General features: G+C 43.7%; 1 protein-coding gene across 1 annotated transcript in view; it reads right to left on the bottom strand.

Moving 5' to 3' along the window:
* The window catches only part of LOC139335670 (SPRY domain-containing protein 3-like), a 53527-nt gene that overhangs the window by 16998 nt on the left and 14366 nt on the right, over positions 1-22163 (bottom strand). Inside the window, exon 7 of the mRNA XM_070969390.1 lies at positions 8938-9087. Within this exon, the coding sequence (XP_070825491.1) occupies positions 8938-9087 (150 nt within the window). The remainder of the gene's footprint in view (positions 1-8937; positions 9088-22163) is intronic.

The raw sequence follows: 22163 nt of genomic DNA, 5'->3' as shown, positions 1-22163 counted from the left end.
CAAATAAATCAAAGGTTGTTGATTTAATCGTAGTTCTGGCATCATCACTAATCTGCATATGTGCCTCGTGCAAAGTTCGACAGGTATAGCAACACTAACTGAGGTGGGCGGGGCTTAGTGAACAGAGAACTGCAACAAACATTTTGCCTTCAAATGAATTTAACACCCTACAGCTGCTACACATACATGATTACTGGAAATTAGGTGGAACTGTGCAATTCAAAAGCAGCTCATGGACATGAGCTGAGAAATGTCTACAGTATAGTAAGCATGCATTGCAGTACAGAACATTTTCATACAAGATATTTAAGTATCTAAAAAACCATATGACAGTGTAATAATAAGATTTTAATCTTTAAACTATTCACTGAGTGAAAAAAATGTTTCAAGGTTCAAGATTCAAGATGTTTATTGTCACAACTGCACTCTTGTGAAATTCTTTGGCTGGTGGGCTCCATTACTGAAAACAGTCAGTAAATAAATAAATAAACATATGTGGCATATAAATGTAAAAACAGAGTCTAATAGCAATAAAGTGTACAAGAGCAATGAAAGGTACAAAGCAATAAAATGTATAAAAAGCAATGAAACAGAATATAAATGGCAGTAAAAAGGTAAAGGGCAATAAAAAGTTAGAAAAAGCAATAAAAGGTGCACATACAATCAATTGAACATTGCACAGATAGTTAGATTGTGTGTGTGTGTGTGTGTGTGTGTGTGTGTGTGTGTGTGTGTGTGTGTGTGTGTGTGTGTGTGTTATGGCTGGCAGTTTGGGTCTTGGCGTCTCTAGAGCAAACTCATTCTCTAACATAAAGTGTGCATTGAGCAGAGAAGGCAGGCTGGCAGCAGCCTGTGACCTCCGGTCATCAGTATCAGTGGCTAGCTCCAACCGAGAGCTCCCCATGAGTGGCCAGCCCAGACGGCGTCAGCAGACAGTGCCTGCTCAAGTTTTAGTTGGTGGTGTTTGGTCCAAAACAAAACAAAGCTGGAGGTAGTCGGCTTTCAGTTCTCAAGGCCAAAGACAAAAGCTGCTCCAGTGTCGGGTCTCTTACTCTCATGTTTGTCCAGTGCCAAAATCCCCTCTGGATGCTGCTACCCAGAAGCCTGAATGGTTATTTTATTTGAACCTTAATTATATTCAAACATGAGTCTACTGGCACCATGCTGCATGATGATTGTGCAATTCAAATAAGATTCACTGACTGAGTGATTGAGTGATTGAGTGATTGATTGATCGATTGATTGATTGATGGATTGTGGTCCATGTTGGTACAACTGCGTTCCAGGTGATGAAGCAGCCTGTCAGCGGGCTCTCTATGGTTCCCTGTTAGAAGTCCTGAGCACACGCTGTGCAGGCACTGTTGGGCCTTTTGTTAGCAGAGTGGCTAGCTCATGCCAATTCCCCATGGGTGTGGAGAGTTGGCTGTTCCAGGGCCAACACCACAACTGCTGTGATGTCCACAAACTTCATAATGGTCCTTGTAGGCTTTGCTGCCACACAGTTGTGGTTGTAAAACCACAAACCACTTTCTGTTGTATGGCAATGTGGATGATGGTGATGATTCGAAGCCGGTGGGAACAGAAGGACAGAATAAATATTGGTACGTGAATACCCACACCAGGTGGAGGGCGCAGACCTTCGGGACGCATCCAGGGATGCCGTCCGTCTTGCATGGATTGATCAGCATGAACGATCAGCAAACATCAGTCGCAGAGATGGAGAGGGGGTAGAGCAGAAAAGGAGGTGGTGGTTTGGGTGGAGCTCTGGTCGCTAGCTGAGGTGGGGTGGAGGCTGGACATGATGAGGTCTAATAGAGGGGGTCAAACGTGGTGTAAAAGGAGTTGAGTTTGTCTGGGAGGGTGTCTCAAGTTTCCCCCTTGGCCTGTTTAATTGCTGCTCTAAGTGTGTTAATTTGTATTCTTCCAGTGGGCTGGAGGTGAAGGCTGCGGTCTGCGCATGGAGAGCTCTCAAACTTCCTGCAGCCTCGAACGTCTCACAGTCCAAATGATCAAAACAACACTGTCGTATGGCGTCTGACTGGTTTGACCAGTGGTGTATGGCCCTATAGGCTGGGGCCTCCTCTTCCAGCCTCTGCTTGTAGGACAGGAGGAGGAGCTCTGAGGACAGACTTGATCAGCTGAATGGAAGCTGGTGGAGGGCTTTGTAGCCATGGAGGAATGAGGCATAGCAGTGATTAACCTGTTTGCACCACACCTGTGTTAAACTGGATGTGTTGCTGCAGTTTGTGTCATGTTTTTCTGAGACTGACCTTGTTGAAGTCTCCAGTGACAGTAAGCGCAGTCTAATGCACGTTAGTTGTGAGTAGCTCTTCGAGTGCTTGTCAACTACCAAACCTAACTACGCACTAAATAACCTAAACCTTTAAAGTATACCTGAAGTATTTACACTAGTGCAGAGCTCCCCACATGCACGGCCTTCCTCAGTCAACACTTTGATGAAGTCTACCCAGTTAGAAACCGTTTTTAGCCATAAATTCTGTTAAGCAGATTATTGTTTAGGGGACTTGGAACAGCTTTCCTTCAGATAAATGAACTATTCCAATCAATTGTGGATTCAAAATTTTGACAGTTAATACTGTGAGTTTTGTTTTTCAATCAGTGGTGGTGCCACTAAATCGCAGATAAACTCCTTCTCTATCAACGTGCAGTGTGATGGAATGCATTCAAAAGAGAGATCACAGGTTGCCCAATCTCTCGCACTGTAAACTTTCAAAACATGGTCACTAACCCTGTTGGCTGCAGAAGCCATCCGAGAAATGCAAGCTGCTTTTAAGAACAACAAACACTGGCACTGCGTCCACGGCATGGCAAAGCAAAGGCCTGCAATATCAGATCCACAGCTGCTACACCGGTGTCATCAGAGCAGCCTGCATTTCCACACGGTGGCAGAGTAAACAAGTCTGAAAACAGTGAGAGCGGAAAGGTGCGGGCCGAGCAGGGAACCATGTGGAAGCAGATACCCATCATCTACAGCAGTTATCACACTGGCATATCACAGAGCTGTCTAAAAATATAACTTAAGCCATGAACTACAACGGATGTGAGTGTGTGTGTGTGTGTGTGTGTGTGTGTGTGTGTGTGTGTGTGTGTGTGTGTGTGTGTGTGTCAGGGAGGGAAAGTAGTGTGTTTCTGTTTGTACGTGCCCACACAACCTCACCTATAGGGGTTGGGCAGCAAACTAATGCAGGTCTGTTTGTATAACCTCGTGTCATCAGGCTAAAACCTCAGCTCCTCACACGACATCAACAACCATCTGACATTAGCTGATGATCTGACTGAAGTGATGTGAACAACAGCCCATCTGTGTGTATGTGTTTAGGCACGTTCAACACTTTCTATGGATGCAAGTGCTTTCTCGATACAAACAAAACTGAAAATACTGTTATTCTGCTGTTGAATGAGTGGCCTCTGCCAAAAGTCTTTTCATATACCCTTCGGGAAACCTCAGGTCACTCAGGTGTTACCTGCATTTGACTGCACGCACAGAGGTTCAGTTTTTATGAGATGACTCCATCTGCCTCTTTAACTGCTAAACGGTCAACTCTGTTCACCAGCTAGTCTCTGTGTCTGTCAGTCATCGAGTGCGCAGCAGATAGTATAGAGTCGGTTTTTAGAGCTTTTCACTGAAAACAGCTGAAAGCAACACAGTGAGATCAGTGACAGTCAACCAACAGTAAAGTCGTGGGCAGGACAGCAAAACCACAAGATGAACTTGCACTGCAGTTCTCCTGCAGGAGATAAGCTCTGTGAGCTCTGCGAGACTGTACTTACACACAGCTCAATGCAAATGTCAACATTAGAGCTAGACTGATAAATCTGTCAGGCCGACATATGGGCCGGTATTAGCTTACAGCAGATATATTGGTACATACTGAATGTCGGCCAACTCCCTACACTCTTCCACCCTATTACTAAGTAACAGGAAAATGCACAAGAGAAACAGTAATGTTAGCGTTAGCTTGGAAACAGTGTCTCCATTACACAGTTTGACGGAGCGACCTTGGCCATTCCTAGAGCCACGCCAGCAAGACTCCCTTTCCACTTCGGCACATCTCCTCTCCAACATTTACTCAATCATCACAGACACATAACAATAAATTATGAAGATCATCGTGACTTTGGTGGTGTTGTCTCGTGCAAAAGTTCCACCTCAAACCACAAGGCCTTTTTTAAATCTGTTATCAGGCTAATTTGCACAGTCGTCAGTTCTTGAATGGAAACACAAAATCTGATATGCTAAAGGTGCTCTTAGTCCCTGATGTAGCTCTGTGGTTAGCTCCTCAGACTATTACTGTCTAATACAGGGCTGGAAATAATTATTTTCACTATCAGTTGATCTACAAATTATTTTCTTGACTATTCGATTAATCACTTTGTATGTAAAATGTCAGTAAATAGTCAAAAAATTACAAATTCCCACAGCACAGGCTTACATCGTCCCAGGTGTTTCTTTGACGACATCCAACAGTCCTAAAACCCAAATATATAATAATGTCATGCATGACTAATAAAACTGTGGCACTTTTGTTAAAAAGCGACTAAAAATATCATTATTTTACCCTCAAAGTACCTGATTCGTTTTCTGTCAACTGAATAATTGACTGACCTGTTGCAGTTAGTTACACCAAGGCGAAGGGCTGAACATCGAAAATCAAAATATGGCAGAAAGCTGAAATGTGTGACAAAAATGAATAGGAGTTTTTTGTGCCATATCGTGCAGCCCTACCAAAGACAACCTCAAACACTGTTGCTGTGCTGGTGGCGCTGAGTGTTCCTCAGCCTTCAGATCAGAGGCACAACAAGAGCTGCAGTGAAAAAAGGTTAGTAGGACTGCTGCATCACAGGAGGAAGAGGAAGCGAGCTGTTCCCAGCATTCGTGTCAAACCAGGACAGAGGAAACACTGCCATTCCAGTCTCCTGACCAGTTTGAGCTGTTTTGTTTGAGTGTAAGAGTGCTTTCTGTTGTTTGTGCGCTTGGCTTGATGACTGCATTTATATAGATTTACAGAGTGAGTCAATCAGAGACAGAGGGTCACGAGGGAACTGAGTAAGCCATCAGTTTCATTCAGACACTGGGCCACGCATCTGTCCCTCAGCCCTCCATCACAACGACACCAATCCATTCATCGTCCCATATTCAAGCCTTCTCCTCGACCTGCTCCCTCACTTCTCACTCCTCTCAGCTATTTTCTTTCTCTTTTTTTGTAGGATTTTAGGGGTTTGTTTGTTTTTCAGGACATGAGGGTTTTCCTGCTTTTTTTTCCTGTGTTTTTCATATTCTGAATAGCTTCCCTTGATTTTTCTACCTCCCAACTTTTACCTTGCTACCCCACCTCCTCAACCCCCCACACTCCAGTCTACCAGCTACACTCTCCCACCCCATAACTAAGCCTAGATCTCTCTTTGTCCCACAGCCTAGCAACCAGTGTGTGTACCGGATGAAAAACAACCACGCTACCAAGCATATGCATGCTGTACATTCATGGAGACCCTTATCTTCAGAGGAATGAGAGAGGAAGCGAGAGGTCATGACAGGTCTAGGAATTGCAGTGGGGTCAAAACAGATCTTAGATTACAAAACACACAAAACAACACATTTACCTTACATACAAAACATTCAAACTTATCACATCACACAAATTCCTCCGACTTCCCTGTTGGACAGGAAACTGGCAACAGTGGCTTGGGGGATTCAAAAATTTACTTCCACCTTTTTTAAACCAGCTAATTTGATTTTAACGTGTTGAAGCTTGACTTTCCCTTTATTTGGCATCTTTGCATTGGGAGGAGTCTGCAGCCATGCTGGACTGGCTGGAGCCAAATGCTAACATCAGCGTGCTAACATTGCTACAACGGCAACATGCTGATGTATATATAGTAATAGCATAAAGGTTTAATTGTACAAGGTATAATGTTGACCTTGTACACCATCTCAGTGCTAGCACATTAGCATGCTAATTCTTGCTAATTATCACTAAACACAGAGTACAAGTGAGGCTGAAGGGATTGTCATTAGTTTTGCAGGTATTTGGTCATAAACCAAAGTATTGGACTCATATCGGGGACAGGAATGTATGTCCCAAATTCAATGGCAATCCAATAGTTACTGAGACATTTCACTCACTCACAACAACAAATGCCAACCTAATGGTTGTGCAAGAGGGAAAGGCAGTGGCTCTCCAAAGTCATCAGGCTTCATTCTCTGGGGACAATGAATGTCTGTACAAAATGTGGCGCCAATCCATGATGTTGAGATGTACCATTGTATAACTGAAAACTATGCAGTGCTGGTGGCGCCAGACGAGAATTCAGCGGGTCACGAAAGTAAGCTTTGACCAACAGTGTGATCACAAGAGCCGCATCATAAATTAAAATCGGTTACTTTCCTTCAGAGGCTACTGCAGATGTTAAGATGGGAAGACAGAGCGAGCATAGGGGGGGAGAAGAAGATTTGTAAAGTGAAGAAAACTGAGCACAATGTTGAGCCTGAAGTCAGCAACCACAACAAACAGAGAGACACAGACTAAGAGACAGACAGGCAGAATGTGGCAGTCTGCGGGGCATTAATGGGTGGATTTGTGTTTATATTCAGGCCTTCTGTCTTACCACGGGATGCTATGTGAAAAAGAGCAGCATGCAAACTTGTGACTGCTGTTGAGTAAACAGTCATTACCCAAGCCCTTCAATCTGCTACTTTATCACCTCTCCTGGACTTAAGCTTAATGTCTTTATAATGAAACCCAGATGCAGAGAGGAAAAGTAGTGGAGCAAAAAGAAAGAAGAGGAGGACTCTGAGGAGGTAATGGGACTGGAGTTATCACCACTCAACGTCTTCCTCACCCATGAGAGCACCGTCTGTATGTGTTTAACTGAGAGCATGTGTGTGCATGGACTCTTTTTTTAGCTTCATTGGAAGAGATTCTACTGGTTTTGTCTTTAAATTCACAGAAAATGATTCAGGAAAGTACAGTATGATTTAAAGGCTTTAAAGCTTACATCTGTAATCAGTACTGTAATTTGATTGGTGCAACAGCGATGTTGGGGGGGGGGTTGGCGTTGATGCTGTCGACCATTGCTCATGATACCCTGTGAATCAGTACCTTTGTTAGCATTGCTGTGAGTTCCAACAGTCACATCTGTACATACCCAACACTACGTGAGTCTGTTGAAAGGGGGAGAGAAACACTGAGTACCAATGTTCACGTAACGTCCAGCATGAGGTGCTCCTGTCAGCAGCGAGCCACAGAAACTGATAGCGAGTCTTCCAGCAACACTGGCTCTCAGATGCCTGCAGCCGCTGCCACGGGAAACGCCCACCCAGAGGCCTGAAGCTTAGAAGCGGTTTCCAAGAATATGTCCAGAAACTGTTTTATCCTCTTTCGAAATAAATGGAAAAATATGCAAACTAACCACAGCATTGTAGTTTGTTTTTAGTAAAAAAAAACTTTGACTCCAAGGGTGAAACACGGGTAACACTGCCTTTGCCTGTGAGGTGGTTTGACAAGCAACATATGGGATTACTACATGCCAGCACTACTGAATTATTGTGTCCTATTGCTTCAACAACAACACATTTTGAAAAGCCAACAACACTAAAAGGACCGTCCACAAATAGGGACGCTGCTAATATTCCAGTGTGGCATGGCTTGGACGGAAACCTGTAAGTAGGACACACACACATGAAGTGCAGGTATATTTCTACCGTGTCTGAGTGAATCTATCGCTCTCTTTGTCTCAGTCCGTGACGTCTCTCTGCTCCTGTTTTATATAAATTGCTTCTGAGACCTTGAAAGATGTAAAAGTTTCATCTTTTATTTTTGTTATTAAAAGGAGCAGAGTTCTGACCCTGGGAGAGACGGAGCTGGCAGCCCTCCAGAGTCCACGGCTTTGGCAGCCTCTAATATTTCACGCTCATAACACTTTCGAGGCTAAACTTACAGGGCGTAAAACACTCACAAATCATGAACCCGTACTGTCGAAGAACTAGTTCCTGAGTCAGAAGAATAATGGAATGTAAAAATGCAATGCAAATAGGATTTGTGAGAGAGTCCATCTATCAGAGGGCAGACATCTATACAAGTTTAATCCTGTTCTTTATAGGCTTAGTAAGGAGGATTCAAAACAGCCCAAGTGTAACTGCTGCGAGATCCTGAACTATTACTGCTCATACTTTATATCCTTGTGTCTGTGTATTGAAATGTCTTGATAAATTAACCCTTGTTCTTTCCAATCTCTGCGTCTCTTGTGTGTCTCTTGTGCATTGCCTCATTCAGCGGCCAAACATCTACAGGTTTGCAGGTTGTGTTGTGTTCTTCAAAGCCGTTCAACATGGTAATAGTCACTTGCAGAGCTGCAGTTTAATGCAGAAATGGGAACCGCATGTGCATTCTTTGGAAAAAGAAATAAGGGCTCAAATGAGAGGTGTTAAAATTTCTCTAATTGTACTTTCCTCTGGGGGTGTTTCATCTGCCCAAAGTAGGCTATTAGATCCAAAGAGAACGGCTACACTGCTGGATAATGGGAAAGAAAATAAAGCAAAGTTTTTGTCCTCTAAAAAGGGTTTTACGGGCTCAGCCTCTCATCATCTTTTCTCCATATACCGTGATTTACATGTGTGTGGCGAATCATACCTTTAAAAGTACAAGAGTACTGCTCCTCTTCCATTAAGACAAGCTTACAACATTCCCAAGACTTGCTGAAATACAGGGACCAGAGGGGGAAGATCATAACAAAGCAAGCCGGTGGGAGGCTTATTCCTGGAGTCCACATCCCTTGAGTTCATTGAGCTATACTGTCTAATATATAACAGTGTGGAAAAATGGGGGAAAGGGCCAAATCCAAAAAAAAACTTGCTTCTCTGTTGAGTGTAGGTGTGTGTAAAGTTGTCAAAAGTTGTTCTTTTCTTATAAAGCTCACCCTTCTTGCCAGGCCCAGAGCAATATAGCACTTCTCCCCAGCATCAATGATCTCCAGTTCATAGTAGTGGCAGCGGGTGGTGAGTGGTTGGCGGGCCTGGGCCAAACCCACGTCCATGATGCTCTTCCCTTTGCCAACATACTCCAAAAGCTGAGGGAAGGGGATAAAAGGAGAGGGCGGGAAAGAAGGATGGGGTTAATATGCTATGAAATAAACAACATAAAAGAAGGACTAATTAAACCCAAACATGTGAAAATACAGACACATTTCCACCTGTGTTACTGCCCAATAAACTCCAAACACAAGGCTCCTTCACCACTTAGCAAACAGTGATGAAGATCGTGGTCACGTTGGACCGAGTGCACCTGAGAGGAAGTGACCGACACATCATCTGACACCTCCTGCCCTCACACCTCTCCAGTGTTGGTGTCTGACGAATTTCATTACTTTCCAAAACCAGTCCGAGCTGTGTGAAGGTGAGTGAACAGGCAGAATACCTCAGTCTCATGCTCTGCCTTCATTGGTCACCCAGCAGCATGATCCTAGAGATGGCAGCGTCTGTCTGTCTGTCACTTTGGTCCAGAATGAAATATCTCAAAAACAAAGGGAAGCACCGCTGTACAGATCTTCATGGCCCCCTCACGATGAATCGCACTGACTTTGATGATCCCTGACTTGGTCTCTAGCGCCATGATCCTCTGCCCTGCTGTTTCAATGGAGACAGTGAGCTAACTGTGGGCTGTGGCTTTACTGCCCTGTTTTTTCCAAATTATATTTGTTTACATTTTGGCAAATTGGCAGCATTCATCGAACGCAAAATGAGGTATTAGCCTGCTTGTTATGTAGTCACAGATATACACAGAACTTTCACTGGATTACTTTGATACTGAAGAAAACACGGGATGATGAAGGACCGGAGAATTTTTTCTATAATTTCTAAGCGGATTTACGGGCGTTTTTTGATGGACATCACAGACAATATGATCGTCGGAGAGGGTACGTGACACTGAAGCTAAAAATGTGTGCATCAGGTTTGTGTGTTCAGATTTGAACTAACACTAACCGCAGCAATCAGTGGATAGGGCTTGTGATGCCTTCACATCCTCCATGAGCCGTCTATCACAGCCACTGCTGCGGTGTTGATGAGCCGACCGAATCAACGGCTAAACTGCAATAACACCTGCATGCGCCTGTTCCATCTTTGCCTCACATCTCTCTCTACATCCCCTGTGTAACTCTTGCACAGACCCCTGAGGAGGTGCGCCTCAGTTTGAAACGTAGATAAAAAGTCTAACTTACTTATCGTCTTGACTTTCCGAACATCTATGAGATGGACTGACTGCATGTGGAGTAGATTCATCTCGCGCCCTCATCATGGTTCATCTGCTGTACTTTGCATTTAGAGCTTATTCGCTAATGTTAGCATGTTTACACTCTGAACTAAGATGGAGAGCATGTTAAGCACAATACCTGCCGAACATTAGCATGGTAGCTTTCTCACTGTCATTGGCACTGAGCTCAAAGCACTGCTGTGCAGTCTCACAGAGCCACTACCATCGCTGAAGACAACAAGTTTTGGTAAAAAAAAGTACAAAACCGTGGATGTATTTGAGGAGAGATAGTCCAAAAGTCCTCCTTGATCATCACTGTGACAACAGGGTTTTTACCTCAACTTTGAGAGGGGCTATTCAGAACATCTGCAGCCCATGTTGTACAAACTCAGCTGTTTTGTGCATTTGTTCCGGCTTTATGTTTCTCAGTGAACCTACTTAATGCTGTCATTTACTTATCCTGGCTTTCTTTGTTTCAGCCTTGGTGTATTTGGTTATGTAGGTGATCAGGCCCAAAGGGCCAGCAGTAATGTAAAGTAAAGAGGTAACATTGAGAGGAAAACAAAAGACTGAAGACACGCAGATCAAGCTTGGACAGGATCCTCTGCTCAGTGTTGTTCCAGAGGCGAGGGACTTAACCACGCAAAGCAGCTTTTGCAAGTGTGTCCCAAGTGAGTGGGCAACATGACAGATTGACACGTCGAAACCCCGTCAAACCCTCACTGAACCACCCAAGGTGACTATCCTACAAGTATCAACAGCCACTTGAGGTTGCATGTACAGTACCCAACGACAATGCAATGACTTTCAGGTCTATTTTGGTCTTAAGCATCTAAACAGGTGAGGATGGGTGGGTACAGGTGAGTAGGTGGGCAGCTAGGCAACCACAAAGCCTTTAGGCTGAGCAGTGTTTCCATGCCATGAGTGCCTGTGTGTGACTGTGAGTATGTGCACAATGAAGCATACGCCCCCAGTTTGAAAGGCTAGGATGACAGACAAGGTGGGGGTGGACAAAATTACTTCTGTATTAAGCCTTTGTGTTTGCGTGTGTGTTTTCCACTAGCCAGCCACTTGAAGGACACACCTGGTGGGAACAGCTATTCAAAATCTACGTCACAAAAAAGTCAAGTGTCTCAATTAACTTATTACCGTTTTTCCTTTTTGTTATTTGCTGTTGCTTAGTGATACAAACTGAAAAGAAATCAGATGTAGATGAGGCAGTCAAAAAGTTTCATTTCAGTCTCTGAGCTTGATGTTTGCTGCTGAGAACAGCACGTGTATAGATCATGTGTAGCTCTGTTATTCAAGATTCAATAGACAAGATTTAAAGGCCAACTTTGATTAATCTAAAGAGTTAAAAAAACAAAAGAGATTGTTGGTTGACGTGTGCAGCAAACCATAATCATACTGAGGAAAATATAACCAACATCAGAGATTTTTCTAACTCTTGTGAAAAAAGAAATCAATGGCATCAAACACTAATCCCGTGTTAAAGAAGCACTGCTTGTATTGAACTTCCAGGTTTTAGTCTTCAAAAACATCCAAAAGAAAATTCAAAACTTCAAAGTAATGTAAATCAATGTGTCGACGTATAACCCTGGAGTTGTAGGAACTGCACGATCGCTCAGTAATCTCAAAATGGACCACACCAACATGCTAAGCAGCCCTGAGCAGACAATCACGACACCAAAGCACCTGAGAAAAGGTGTGCTGGGTTCTACACTTCAGACAGCAAAGTAACTGTGCTGACTTCGCACAAAGCAGCCATCTTACTCTACAAAGGCAACAAATCCGTTGACTCACCTCCCAGCTTGCCATCCAAGTGAGGCAGCTGAGGCACCGCAGGTGAACGGCGTCACGTCAAGTGCACAACCTCATTTGACTGGCGACTATTCGTCACACTCAGCTTCAGAAGGCCCCATGCCAGAAGATCATAAACTGCCATCACAGTTAAAATAAGCTTTATTGTATATGCAAGGATCTGCAGGCCATTGGTGCTGTTTTTTAAGAAAACAATGCATTAATTTCAATCAATCAATCAAAACATTACCTCCAATTACTTAAATGATGACTCTGGAGAGCTGCCCCTGAAGGAACTTACACACCATCAGAGTACTTCAAGCCTGAAATAAAGCACTTAGCAGCGAGCTTGGGGGTCAGACCTAGCACAGCCCCTGATGCCACCATGAGGCTGATCATTGGAACGAAGCGTCATTTTAATAACCTGAACTCGACTTCCCACGAATAAGTAGAGACATATGATATGAGAGGATCACACTGTATGAAGAACAGTGTATAAAGTGAGTTGGCTTTACAGGATTATTAGATTAAAGCCTGTGTCTACAGTTACATAATTTCATCAGCTACTGGTTGTCAGTCTGGTTGCATAAAGACTGCAGAAATACTGAATTTCAACAGCAAGGAAAATGCAGGCAGACCTGGGCAATTATTTAACAACGCTGCTGTTAAACTGAAGTCATTCTGTGTTCCATGATGTCTTTCTATGTTTGCACTGTGAAACATCCAACAGACGAACACCTTGTAATTAAGCCATCTCTTCACGTTCCTGGAACAAACCATATTTCTTTACGCGTTGTCTCTTCATACGACTCTGCAGATGAACTCTTCACATGGATAACAGCATGAACCTCCACCTTCTTAGTTACAGGCTGCGCTTTCATGTGTACTCTTGTGTCTCCTTAACCTGCTGCACTTTCATGCCTGGACAACTGCTGTTCCTTTGGAGAGCAGGAAAGAGTTCGGTGCGATGAGCGCTCGGTCACACCTTTTTTGCTTCTTACTGCTGAGTAATGGAAGGAGGAGAGAGACGAGAGGGCAGAAAAAGAGAGACGTAGCCTTGAGCGAAGCATGCCTCGCTGAGACAGCTGACAATCTCTCTCCCTCTTTCTCTCTCACTCGCTCCTGCAATTCTGAGTGGTGAGAATGGCGATGGTGGTGTGCAAGGCCATGTTTTGTTGAGCTGCTGCCTGGGAAACAGATGTAACGCCCAGAGAGTGGTCCTGCCAGTTTCCTGTCACACCTAATGAGGGAACTTAAAGAAAGGTGAAACTGAAATTAAGAGACCTTCATTTATAAGGTGGTTTACACTTGTCAGCCACACTGTGATCTGATCAGACATCGTGTCAGAGTTGTAATATGATGACTTTCTTTATTGCGCTTATATTTTTATTCTTTTCATTACATTTTTTCATGGGTTTGCTTCTTTGTGTACTTCTAATTGTTTCCCCATTGTCTGTTCACTTGTGGTCCTTGTAAAAGTGTTTTTGTCCCCTTTTCTTTCATCTCCTCGTCCTGCACATTTCGTCACTGTTATGTCTTCTCTCAAAATAAATCCTTACAATTTATACGCTTGAAAACTACAATATGGGCATTAAAATGTGAAGCATCTGAGCCAAATGCGCCACTTTAATTTGGAAAACGAGCCGGCCTTGTCCTTGTCCGGTGGCTGTGATTCCCGGCTCTAATTCATCTCTCACTTGGGTTGGATTCCCTCCAGTAGCTAAATCTGACTTGTCCATCAGTCATCTTTGTGTGTGTAAGGCGACCGAGATGAATATCCTCCTGGACTAAAAACCACCGTCATGATGCCACAGCTGGTTCAAGCCACTCTGTCATTGCTGCTCTTTAATGGGCCAGCAGCTAACAGGTGATGTTTGTACGAGTGCTGAACGGTGTTGAAATGACTCTACCTAAACCATGTCATGGCTTTGTTTATATTAACATGAGACGCTCTACATGAGCTCGTTTTTTTTTTTTTTTCCAAGATATAAATCACCCGAACAACCACTGCGATTCGCTGCCACCTATTCATTACACGTTCAGACATTCAGAAGCAGCTCACATGCTCAAACGCTTCAGCAGCAGGTTCAAACACTTCAAAAGCCTTATTTGCATGATTGCAGCACATTTTTAAATGTGAACAAATTTTTGTGTAATTTTAAGTTAGTACGTTCAAAACAAATCACTCACTCGTCGTTACAAAGCGTGAACTTTCTTGTTCAAGCGTGTAATGTGTCATGTGATATCATGGCCGACTGCTGTGGGATCGACCTCGTTTAACTGGGTTAGGAAGTTTTAAGAGGCACTTTACATCAAAACAATATGCTAAATCAAAACACAACCTGTAATTACCACAGCCCTGACGCAGTAAGTGAGCCAGAGTTAGCTGAATAAGTATTTACTGTTATACCGGTTTAAGACAAGATGATATTGGCCTTATGGCAGCTTCACTTTAAACTCTGCAAGACAGCAAGTAACTGACTTTATGCTCACACAGTGACCACGTGGTGTTACACATCGGCAATAACATCTGAACACCGGGCAACTGCCACAAGTTATTTAACAAAGCAACGCCCTGAAGAACAGACATACAGTCACTTTGCAGGTTTAATCAATCAATCGTCCCTCTGAGATTTCCGTTGGAACCTGTGAGAACCAAGGACCCACATTGTTGCCCTGAACTGACACCTCATCACTCCCTGGCCAAGTGGAGCTTTTCATCACCTTTTAATACACTCCATTTATTATCACTATTACCACTGCTGGGAAGATGTTGCCCAAATTAACTTGTGGCTCCAGTGCCAGCAAGTATTGCCACCAGTGCTGATTTATTTGGACAAAGTCCTAAAAATCACAGTTTTACAGGAATGTTGCCACCTTTAGAAAAACACATTACTCTTGGGTAAGTGCTAAATAGCACCTGAGAGACGATGCCATGAAAAGACGGCATATAAGACATATAGAATAATGTGTTCGCAGTGGTTTATGATGCCAAACTAATGCTGTATCTGAGTACTGACTGAAACAAGTGCACGATTCAGGGCGGTGATATTTTCTAACAATCCCCCAGTACTACTGTCCATCGACTACTGCCTTGAAGGAATCTATTTCAACTAACCAAAAAAAACACAGGCTGAATTTGCACTCGTAATCTGTGAGTATTTACCACCAGGTTTCACTAAGACAGCAGCTCATGATGAAGTTCCTGGGAGTGCCCTCCAGTCACATGTGAGGAGGAGGAGGAGGAGGAGGAGGAGGAGGAGGAGGGCAGTAAACACAGTTCAGCGTGGCACAAGTTCATAAAACAAATTATAAAGTCGACCAGTGATGCTGAAACAGGAATGCTCGCGATGAAAGGTGTGCTTGTAACCAAGTAAACGTTCTGTTTACGTCAAGTGTTACTCACCAAATGCATCTGCGCTTCCTTCAGGGCTGTCAATTATTTGAAGTTCCAGTATATAATCAAATTGTGAAAAAAGCTTGACGTTCAGTTGTGAAAATTAATATCTACCTGTGTGAAAAAGCAGCTCTGCTGCAGTGGATGCACTGAATGACAGACCAGAGTCGCAAAACCAGATCTTCTGTTGTCCATTATAACCATTTTTTAAGTACAACATATTTCAATCTATCTGGTCGTAATGTCGGGTGAAAATAATTATCGAGTTAGATGTTGCACTGAGTTCCAGCTCTACAAGCTGTTTTTGCTGCTTCTCTGATGTCCGCCCTTTTTCATGCTCCTCTCATAATTTGGTGAATTGGGAGTTTAGTCAACCAAACCAGAGCTGGTGGTGATTGCTGGAACAGCATAAGGACAAAGCAGGAAGATTTTGGTGAGTTTTGTTTTGTTTCTGTCGAGTTTGACTGAAGTGTGTTTTACAAAGATGAAATAACTGTTTCTGTAAATGGAGTCTGGTGGCTTTGGCAGGAGTGACAGCGGCTGCTGGTGGTTAAACACAAAGGATCTTACTCTTTAACAAAAAGGACTCTCTCTGTAGGGATCCTGTCCATAATGGAGTCAGAAACTTGTAATGATCTGAGTCCGTCAGTGGCAAAAATGAACACTTTCAATGGACACATACACTGACAATGTGCAAACATCTGGGGGGGTTACACTGCAGCAGGTTGCAGTGCTCATGTCCATAATCACAGATAATATTTGACCAAAATGTCTCACGTTTGTCCAGGGCACTGAAATCTTCCAAGACACGTGGACTGGCACCAATGGGCAACTCAACACACAACGTCCCTTTCACTGATTGAAGATGTAGGCCAGGATGAAACAAGCAAATAATTCAACAATGTTGTAGCTATGCAGATCTTTTAAATGTTACCCCAAACTCTGGATCAGTGGAACACCATTGGGAAGAATGTATATAGCATGACCCGTGTGCAAATGCATGCATGTGAGTCCTTATGCACATGCACAAGATAAAGAAAACGGGGAGCACTCACGGGAAAACAGCCCCACAGCACTACTAGAGGTCAAAAACTGCATGTGGAACTCAACCCGAGGAAAATGTCTGCTCCTCAAAACGAGTACAGAATATTCTCAGGTTTGATGAATAAGATGTACAACTCCAGGTGCAGAGTGAGTCAAGCACAATTACATTTTCCATGTCCACATAGCTGCGAGGGTCCCAATGATGTAAATTTCTTCATCTTCCCACGAGGTTTGATGCATAACATCCACACGGCCAAAACTGATGTCAGTGTAGAATGTACATGTGCGAACCCAGCTCCTCACGCAGATGCCAAAAGTAGTAAAAACAGAATCATGAGTGTCTGCTGTCAGAGTCAGTTTCGGAGTATATGCAGCCCTTCAGAAACATTGCATTAAAGGCTTAAATGCGGCAGCGAGTGAAATCATCACCATGACATTCTAAATCTCTGTAAAACAAAGAAATCTGGCCACAAAGAGGCAAAGTATGCATGATAGCCATATATATAACATAATATCCATATTATAATAATACATAGCCTACTGGGGCAGAGATGTTTGAGGAAATTATCAGAAAAAAAACGTACACTTGGATAAGGATGTTGATTTCTTTAGCAGAAGACATTCATAAAAGAGGGAGAACATGCAAACTCCTTCCAGTCGACCACTACACTCAAAGCCAGGACGACGGTTTTACAGAGCGAGCCTCTGCTGAGAGTAAATGTAAAAGCAGGTGTTGCATAACAATTTCAGCATGGCACATTATTACTTACCACGACAAAACTATTTATTAAAGACACAAATTAGCAGCTGGCTGAAGAACAAAGACGCCAAATACATTGAAATTGTTTTTCTTCCTAAAATCCCCTAATTATGGCCATGAATGACCTAATTTTTCTCCTCTCTCTGACAATGCATTATTAAAAGTACAAGAGCTCACAGCAAAAGCTTTGTGCCCTCTCTCGAAACACACACACACACACACACACACACACACACACACACACACACACACACACACACACACACACACACACACACACACACACACACACACACACACACACACACACACACAGCTTATAATCAGCTGTATGTGACAAAGCTGAAAACAAATGAGCTGCATGGTTCTGTGGGTTTGGAAAGGTAGTGCACACACATTCAGCCACAGGCTACATCGCGGCTGACATGCACCTCCTCAGAAATGTTACTACAAGTCAGGGCTATGGCATCGACGGAGACTGCAAGATCTGTGGTGGGTCATCTTGGGCTGCTCGTGTTTTCTGCTTGAACATTTTCATGCCGGTGGAGACTCAGACGTCTCCTTTTCAGTAACGCACAACTAACAGAGTCATTTCACTGCAGACCTTGTGTTCACACCAATGGCCGCTCTGAGTGAATGAATGAGCATTATCACAGCGGCGGCACAGAGGTCTCATTCTGAGTGTCTGCAGCCCATCGTCACTCTATATCACAAAGTGAAAGAATGTAAACACAGCTGCGGTGCAAAATATAATTAAAGCATGATACGGCCTGATCCTGTACAATACAGGCATGTAGTGTTGAGGCGGTGATAATGGGTGAAATCTGACGCTCAGCTATAAATCACGACAGGACTCCTGTTAACTCCTTGAGTTGACTATAAATTGAGCTCATCTTGTGTGACGCAGGCCCACAACCTCTGCCAGAACCAGCCAGCCGACTTCCACTCAGTCCATCGACTTTTCTTGGATTAAGTTATTCATAGTTTCCTCTTTTCTCACGCTGCTCAGTTGAGAGAACGGCAGGCGGCCGTGGCGGTGCCACTGCTAGGCCTGAGAAGTTGCAACCACAACAACTTGATGGGAAAGTTGTGAACTTTCATCCAAGAGCAGTGTCATGTTGGGATTCATGACTATTGTTCCCAGAGGAAGGAAGGAAGGAAGCAGGCAACCTTAGAGGGGCGTTGGTACTACAGCTGGCTCTGACAACTGGAAAAGGTACAACGAGGAACGGAGCAATAATGATTATTACTTGACAATGATTGGTGGGGTTGAAACTCACATAAACTTCGGGGCAGGAGAGGAGATGCTCTGGAGAGGACACTGCAGTGTGCAGCCAAGTTTGAAAAAGTTCAGTGCACCTCTACGGCACAAAAAATGTGTCAGAGGGTAAGATACATACATCTAGAAGCTTTTTAATCATCACACGGAGGGGAGTGGTGGAGAGAGGGGGAGGAAGTGAATGCAAGATATGTGCTGTGAGGGAGCGCCAGTACATTTGGGAAAACTGATAACTGCAGACTCAGGTGCTGTCCACTTACTTGTCGGCCCGCTCATCCGCAGCTGAGGGGATTAAGTTGGTGGGCACAGCGACTGCTGTGACAACAGGAAGCAGAGGATTGGAGGCTCGTGTTCGCACTGAGCCGCACGTACGCAGTGGAAAGCCAGCCAAATGTCTGCTCTCAAGAAAAACAGCAGAGCAGGAGCATGGTGGCAAGCAGAAAAAAAAAGAAAATATATCTGTCAGATCTTTTAATATATGTGCAATGAAGCAATCAAGAAGTCAGATCGCTTGTGAAGGAACATTAAATTTATGGCTTCAGAGGAGTTCAAACTACTGGTTTTAGTCAACGTCATGTGATCAAAATGATTTTCCTTTCCTCCCTCAATGGGCTGAAATACTAACCTCTGTTGGCTGAAAGGTCACTGTTTGTTTAACCTTCAGGTGAGGTCTGTGGCCACACTTAGTCGTACTCCAATTTCTCTACTGTAATAACAGATCTGAAAAAAGGAGGATTGTGCTCATCAGCTACACTCTTCTGGATTAACCCTGACCACTAATTAATCCCGTCCAAATGTTCTTAACGTCACATTTGGTGGTGATATACCAGCGAATAATGCGTCTGATACCTAATCGGACCAAGACGGTCTTTCCTGGAAGGTAAAAAGAGAGCCTGAGAGACAAGTTCAAACTCAACTTTCTGTCTCACCTCCGTTCAGCTGGCCAATCACTGAGCGAAGGGGGTGTGAATGTCAAATTGTCTGTTTCGATGTGGGGGGAGGGGGTTTTCTGAAGCTATTCGGCTATCTAACGAGCAGCGGTGATGGAGCATAACCGCAGCTTTAGGCAAACTCTCCGTGACGGCAGCTCCTTTTGTCCACAACTTCACGAATCAACTTAAAGTTTCTCAATGGCTTTTTCATCATCTGTGTTTCTGTGGCAGACGTGGTGAACACTCGCCGGTGTCCCACAGATGGCCAGAAGAAAAGAAAAGACTAAACATATTTAAAAAGCATTGCTGAAAAACAATTCTTCTGGTGTGTTCAGACCAAATGAAATCAGGCTTGTAAAGGTCAGACAGATTTTCAGTCCCAGTTTTGGCAGTATAGATATATTGCACATACTGCTGCACGTACATGCAGCCATGTCTAATCTAATGCAACCTTCATATTCCCTGCAAGTCCAAGAAAAAACGAGTTGCAAATCACTCCAGGACTGAGCAAGTTTTTGTTTTCTATTAACTGTACTTTAGAACACATGTGCCATTGTACCCATCATTACTATGTGGATGTCTTTGTTTAAGATAAATCTGTGCATCGTTATAGAGAGGGAAAACAAAAAAAACATGGTCTGCTCTTTCAATATATCCAGAAATTCAACTTAAAAAGAGACATCTGCTGCACTTGGCAGCATTATGTGCTTTCCAAAGCAGAATAAAGTTTTCTCTTCTGGACTGTTGAACGCATCGTGGCACTGCTTTCAAAACGGGAGGTGATGTGACTGGTTATGACTCAGTCCAGCCCTTAACACACCCATTGATAATGATAATAGATTCCTTTCAAACCTCATTCCCAAACACTGCGCTCACCGTCACAAAAATACAGAAAGCACACTTGACTTTGCGCTCTGCTGTTGTGTCCATATAGTGGACCATAGAAGAAGAAGAATTGGGAAGGAGACAGGAGTGTGTGGGTTCTGTCACTTGTGGCTCTCCTGTACCTTGAAGAAGCTGTTTGATTTATTGTTAGTGTCTGGTTACTAAATATAGAGGCTGGTTACCAAATACACTGAGTAGTATCATCACACTGCAGAGAGACAAGCCCTCATTAGTGTTGTTGCTCTTTGGAGGAGTGGAGGACGTCTGCTGCTTTGACAGGCATCACATATTTATGTTTACATTCTGCACAATGCCAAGTGCTGCTTTCAACTCCTATCAAACTGCCAGTGAAACTACACAGAGCCAACAAGGACAAAGCCATTAAACTAAAATCCACTCCATTTTCTTCAGTTTTCCATCCAAGAGCCACGAGGGCAGAGTGCTCATTACCCTGAACAAATGGCCTTCAGATGAGTGATTAAAAAGTTGAAAGGAACAAAGAGCAAAATAAACGATGGTCAGATTATGATGGAGGTCAGAACAAAAGCAGTAACCTCCCTGAAAAGGATCGCCAGAGTTTTCTTTTGTACGAACTTTATCGAGGACAACCGAGACGAGTGACGCAAATACACAACAAGGAACAGAACGAGGAAGTTATAAAACAGAAAAATACATGACTAGACAGAATAGAGCAGGAATATTTGGCAAGGTACAGCAGGCAGAAATCTAGGATCAGATACCCACCTATCTAAACAGGAGTGCCACCCCCACCCCAACCCCCCACCCCAGCCCAGCCATTGTACTCTGTGAAGTCTGTGGCTTTGCACCTCTCAGTACTGTCTCATCAAAAGCATACCAGCAAGAGAAGTCATTTATCTTGCAGCAATCTTTTCCGTCACCCTGCACCCCCACACCTCCCCCAACCATCAGTAAGGACAGCTATCATCCGGAACAGTGATTATCCACACTTAGCAAATAGCAACGTATAAAAACTATTTCACTGTTTTGACACAATGTTCGTGAGGTGCTGCTGGGTGAAACAAACCGCCGAGCAGCCCGAGAGGTGTAATTCATCTATGGCAACCAAACGATAGATCTGTAAGTCATCGGAAACCACCAAGACTGGAAATCTGTTGCAATGCCGCTGCACATGTGAGAAAGGAGGAAAAATTTTCCATGCCCCTTAAAATATAGCTCACAGCTATGGGCTTGACAACTAAAATGATTCTGAAATCCATAGGAGTTTTGGATGGCGTAAACAGTAAGAGAGGAGAGGAGTCAAGAAGAGAGGAGATAAGGCAAGGATAGAGTAGAGGAATCAAGGATAGAGGAGACTGGTCAAGAACAGGAGACGAGTCAAGGATAGAGGAGAAGAAACAGGGTGAGAGGAAGAGATGAAAGCAGGAGAGGTGAGAAAAGAGGAGAGGAGAGGAGAGGAGAGGAGAGGAGAGGAGAGGAGAGGAGAGGAGAGGAGAGGAGAGGAGAGTCCTGTGTTCTCAGATCCAAAGTAGACACTTGGAAAAGTTGAGGCAGTTTGAGCGCTGGTTAAACCACACAATGAAATGAATTAGAAGTCGAAACCATCAAAGAGATTAAGTGAGACCACCTTGCGGCTGATATAACGTTCTGCCCTTAGAGCATAATCTTACCTCATACTAATCGTGCTACACAAAGATTTCTAGCCTTCAAAACAACCCTCGTCTTTCCCCTTACTTCTCCTCCTATCTTTTCATTTCCTCTGCCACACTTTCCTTTTCTTTCTCTTGTTGCTCTACAACCCAAACTTTCTCTGTTATTA

The sequence above is a fragment of the Chaetodon trifascialis genome, chromosome 8 (genome assembly GCF_039877785.1).
Source record: "Chaetodon trifascialis isolate fChaTrf1 chromosome 8, fChaTrf1.hap1, whole genome shotgun sequence".
NCBI classification, from domain to species: Eukaryota; Metazoa; Chordata; class Actinopteri; order Chaetodontiformes; family Chaetodontidae; genus Chaetodon; species Chaetodon trifascialis.
Note: the sequence above shows the minus strand (reverse complement) of the source record. Positions and strands in the feature narration are given on the sequence as shown.